Source organism: Phaethon lepturus, unplaced genomic scaffold (assembly GCF_000687285.1).
Source record: "Phaethon lepturus isolate BGI_N335 unplaced genomic scaffold, ASM68728v1 scaffold46853, whole genome shotgun sequence".
NCBI classification, from domain to species: Eukaryota; Metazoa; Chordata; class Aves; order Phaethontiformes; family Phaethontidae; genus Phaethon; species Phaethon lepturus.
In genome coordinates, this window is record NW_010529232.1 from 8,371 (window position 1) to 12,727 (window position 4,357).

At 49.3% G+C, this 4,357-nt stretch overlaps 1 protein-coding gene across 1 annotated transcript in view; it reads right to left on the reverse strand.

The window, feature by feature from the left end:
- Nucleotides 1-449: 449 nt before the first annotated feature.
- Nucleotides 450-4,357, reverse strand: part of GAP43 (growth associated protein 43) — a gene marked incomplete at its 5' end in the record, with an annotated part of 25,322 nt that continues 21,414 nt past the window's right edge. The window contains one exon of the mRNA XM_010283870.1: nucleotides 450-1,231. Within this exon, the coding sequence (XP_010282172.1) occupies nucleotides 1,143-1,231 (89 nt within the window). The remainder of the gene's footprint in view (nucleotides 1,232-4,357) is intronic.

Here is a 4,357-nt window from a genome sequence, read left to right on the forward strand (position 1 = left end):
TCCAACTCCAACCCAATGGGGTGAGCATCAGGGGGATGCTCAGGCCAGGGGGAGCTCAGGCCCAGGGACCCTGTCCCCTCACGGCCCTTGGTGCACCCCTCAGCAGGGATGGGACCTTCAGCATGGACCAAAACTAGTCCTTCTGATGGCTTGTTCATCCAAGGTCACCATACATCTCCAAATCAGGGCCTAGAGGTCTCCTAGAGGGCCACTTACTTTGTTCTTTCCTGAAACCAGTTTTGCTATTTTCATTATTTATGTTAGTCAGTGCTAACACCTAACTTAAAATCCAAGCCTGCTTCCCTTAAAAATCCCCTCAGCAGTGCCAGGAAGAGTGGTAGATCACTGACCGGTGGCCAATGAGCACAGCGGGGCCACGCGAGGAGTGGCCCACCAAAGACTGCAGGCCAGCAGGATGTACAGCAGCATAGAAATGCGACACGGTGGTATTAATGATCATTATTCTCATTTATTATAATTATTGTTCAGTTTGAAAAAGGAGCCTGGAGCCAAGCATTATGCTAATTGGCACATTTTGTTGTTGTTGTTTTAGTTCTGAAAACAAACTGAGGTTTAGTATTATTTTTCATTCATGTTTGTTGGGTTTGGTCTTTTTTTTTTTTTTCTTTCGTTCATTCCATCACATTGAAAAAGGAAGAAAAGGATTTTTTTTTTTTCCCTCTTTTGTTTTAACTCACTCGGTAAGTCTGGACTCCTCGGATGAACGTAACATTGCACACACACACACTTGGAGAAGAGAGAGAGAGGGGGGAGAGAGAGAGAGAGCGCGCTCGCGGTGGGCAGACAGACACACGCACGCGCCAGGTCAAAGAACTCTGATACAGTGCAAGAATTTTCCCAAAATGATTGGATCATCATTACCAAAAAACTCGCCATAACAACACCAAGAAACAAAGAAATGTTTAAGCCACACTGTTTGACTGGGATTTTTCCTGCTTTTTTTTTTTTTTTTCTTTAAATGTTTGCCACACAGAGAGAAAAAGGGTTTAAGTGGGAATGGGAGAGGGACAGACAGGCTCACAGATGTGAGCAGGAAGGGGGGAGATCAAGATGGGGGTGGGAAGGAAGGATAGAGGATAGGGGGAGGGAGGGAGGGGCAATGGGGAGTCATTTCTTAATGTTCAGGCATTTTCTTGGTCCGCCTTGCTCTCTTCTTCTTTCACCTCTTCCTGCTGGGCACTTTCAGTAGGTTTGGTTTCTTCTACAGCATCTAGTGGGGAAAGAGATGGTCCAGGGTTAGTCATCCATGATCTAGAGCATCCTGCAAGTGCACACAGCCATCGCACGGTGGACTGTGAGGCTTCAGGCTTCCCTCTCCCCAAAGTGACCCAGGTCTCAAAGTCCCTGGCATTTCTGCAGCATGGAAAAAGAGTGCCAGTGTTCAGCCCAGCAGGCAAAACTCTCACAAAACACCTCCAGCCCCGCCACATGTTGCACGTGCAACCGGAAGGAGCTCCGGTTAGGAGCCTAGCTCGCTGCTGATGTGGCAGGCAACCACCACTCATTTCACCATGTGCGCTGATGAAGCTCTTGGCTTACCAGCTACATCACACTCCTTTTTACCCCACAGACTATGCCAACCACCGTTGAATTGTTGCCTCTGAATTACTGCTACGGATGCTCCCAGACAAGACTTAAAAAGGTCATGAAGAGAAAACTCTACACACACTTGAAGCTTGCAAGACCCAGAGGGAAAAATTTTATAACCTGTAACGCAGACTTCTCTTACCAGTGAACAGAGACCTAAAAAAATGTCTCTAGCCCTCAAGAATGGGAGCCTTCAGCCGGGAGGTTGTCACGTCTCTCCAGTTTTCTGGGCTCCTCTTTCAAAGGCAGAGCTGCCCCGGCTGGAGGCAACGAGTATAACCGGAGGCTGGGTCTGCCTGTCGAGACACTTTGTTCTGGCACACCGTTCACATGAGAAGTTAAAATCAATGCTAAGAGTAATCCCACCACGATGAACTAGACAGGGCATCAGAACTGAGAGGCAGGCAGAGGCAGCTGGGAGGGACAAGGCAAACAAAAGGAGCACCCTTCAAGCTGGGGTGATCTTATTGCTGGGTTCATCCAGCCCGAGACATCGTGCTCCCTTCATTGCAGCAGGATGGATTTCATTGTCTCTGAGTTCCTGCTGCCCAGCTCTCACCATCTTTAGATCAGGGTACACTAGCATGTTCCCAGGCCTCTTTCAGAAACCCCGCTAAGGTCTATGCACCATGTGGATGCTTTTTACAGGAGAAGGTGATGGTTCACCCAGGGCTGCAGGGCTGTAAGGTAGGCTAATGCACAAGGGTCTCGGTGCACTGTAGTGTGTGGTCTGCTCCATCACCGCCTCTCCCCATTCCTCACTGACTCCCCCTCTCACACACACATACACACAGACCATGGAAAGGCCAAGCAAGCAGCAGCACCCCAGACCTGGCATAAAGAACAGGGAAAAGAAACAAGTGCTGATGTGTTGTGGGTGGCATGGGACAGACCACAAGATTGGTGTGTCATATACCTCAATGCTGGCACTTGACACACCTCCGAAGCATCACTGAATCTCCAGTGGTCATTCAGAGAGGACTGGGGGTCCCTGGACAGTTCCTGGCTTCTCTGATGGGCTAACAGATTACACTATACCAGCAAATAAAATGGGCCAGGGACTGCTCTCTGGCCCCGAGGTCAGCGGGCACCACACAGCTCATGTCCATATGGCTAAACTCTCTTACCCTCCAGAACAGAGTGGCTGTGTCTGGGACCTGTCTGGGGCAAAGCTAGTTGGCGTATTCAAAAATCACACCATGGCCCATGCTGTCAGCTTAACAATACGGATGTTCACATGCCCATGTTTAGTTTGTGAGGATTAGCATCCTCACACCCATGTTTAGCATTGGTGAGAATGCTGATTGGCATGTGAAACTTTCCTTACTGACACCATTTATGCATTTTGGCCTGGTCCATTCGATGCCATCAGATGGCAGACTTGTATTTGCTTCCAACACTGGCAGTAGGTGCTGCATTCCTGGTTTCCTCGCCCCCTCAGCTCTGTAACCTAGCTTTTAAATATGTTCCTAGGCACCACTTCCATATGGATCACCTTTAAGATGTGTGTAACTTCCTCTCCTGAATCATCTTCATTAAAGGCTCTGCTTCTGGACCTCCAAATACTTTTTGTCTTTGACTGCTGATTTTCCAAAAGGAAAAAGTCTGTGGGAACATCCCCGTGTTCTGAGACCCTGCATCAAGCAAACTCCCTGTCAGCAAAAAAATCTGTGGACTTTTTTTCCCTTGATACTGAACAGCTAAACAGAATGCTACTCAAGGATTCCTTCTGTCTATGGTACAGCTACAACCATGAACCAAAGACAAAATAGGCTTCTGATTAAATAGGATGCAAGTATCGTTGCAAGGCAAAGCAGGCCACCTTGCCCTAGTTTTGTTAATTTCCCTGAATGACTTGATCACACTCCACTGGGGAGAGAGGGAGGGGAGTCCTTTTAATCCTGCTTTTCTCCAAGGCATTCATAGCAGGAGACACGTTGAATTATGGAGCCGAGAGTAGAATCCCACTGCACAACCATCTACCCCTCAATTTGAGCCAAAAGACTACCATTCGCCAGCAGCAAAGCGTGCTTTGCTATAAGGCTCTGATAGATCCTAGTAAGGCAGAATTTCCCTTTTTTCTGCACGTAAATGCAAGACGAATGAAAAACCAACAAAGGATAGGCAATGCAGCTTCAGGAACACAAGCCCTGACACTGTATTTCATTAAGTTTAAAACTTTCTGTGTCTTCCTACTGAAAATACACACAGATTTTAGCGGGCAGTCCCCACAGCCTCCTCAGGACAGCACAACAGGAGGGCCCGTAAAGCAGCAAGCACAGGGCGAGACACTGGGAGGTCCTGCATACCTGCGGCGTGACACTGAGTGCCGTGGCCAAGACACACGAACTGCTACGTCGCACCGATGCCCCCATTACATCAGCAGCTGAAAGCGAGGTCCAGCTCCTGCAGCAGCGGGTAGGCTCCTGGCAACTGTCCTGGCGAGATGGGCAGGAAACCTGGTTGCACTCGAAGTGGGGGAGCTGGGAACTGCAGCGACGTGGGGTAGATCACAGTGTTTCCCATGCCCTTCTTGCTCTTAGGATAAGCAGGCAGGTTGAAACACGGTTTTCTGCCATGTTTTGTTTCCTGTTGGCTCACCGCAGTGGCAAATCTAATTTCCAGGGAGTGCCTGTGGCACCCGCAGATCCCTGGTTGGCAGAGGAATTGTGCGGGGGTGCCTCTGTCCCCGTTGCTCTCCTCCGGGGAGCAGTTAGTGGTAGGCAGATGACCCCTGCCGAAGACGCCC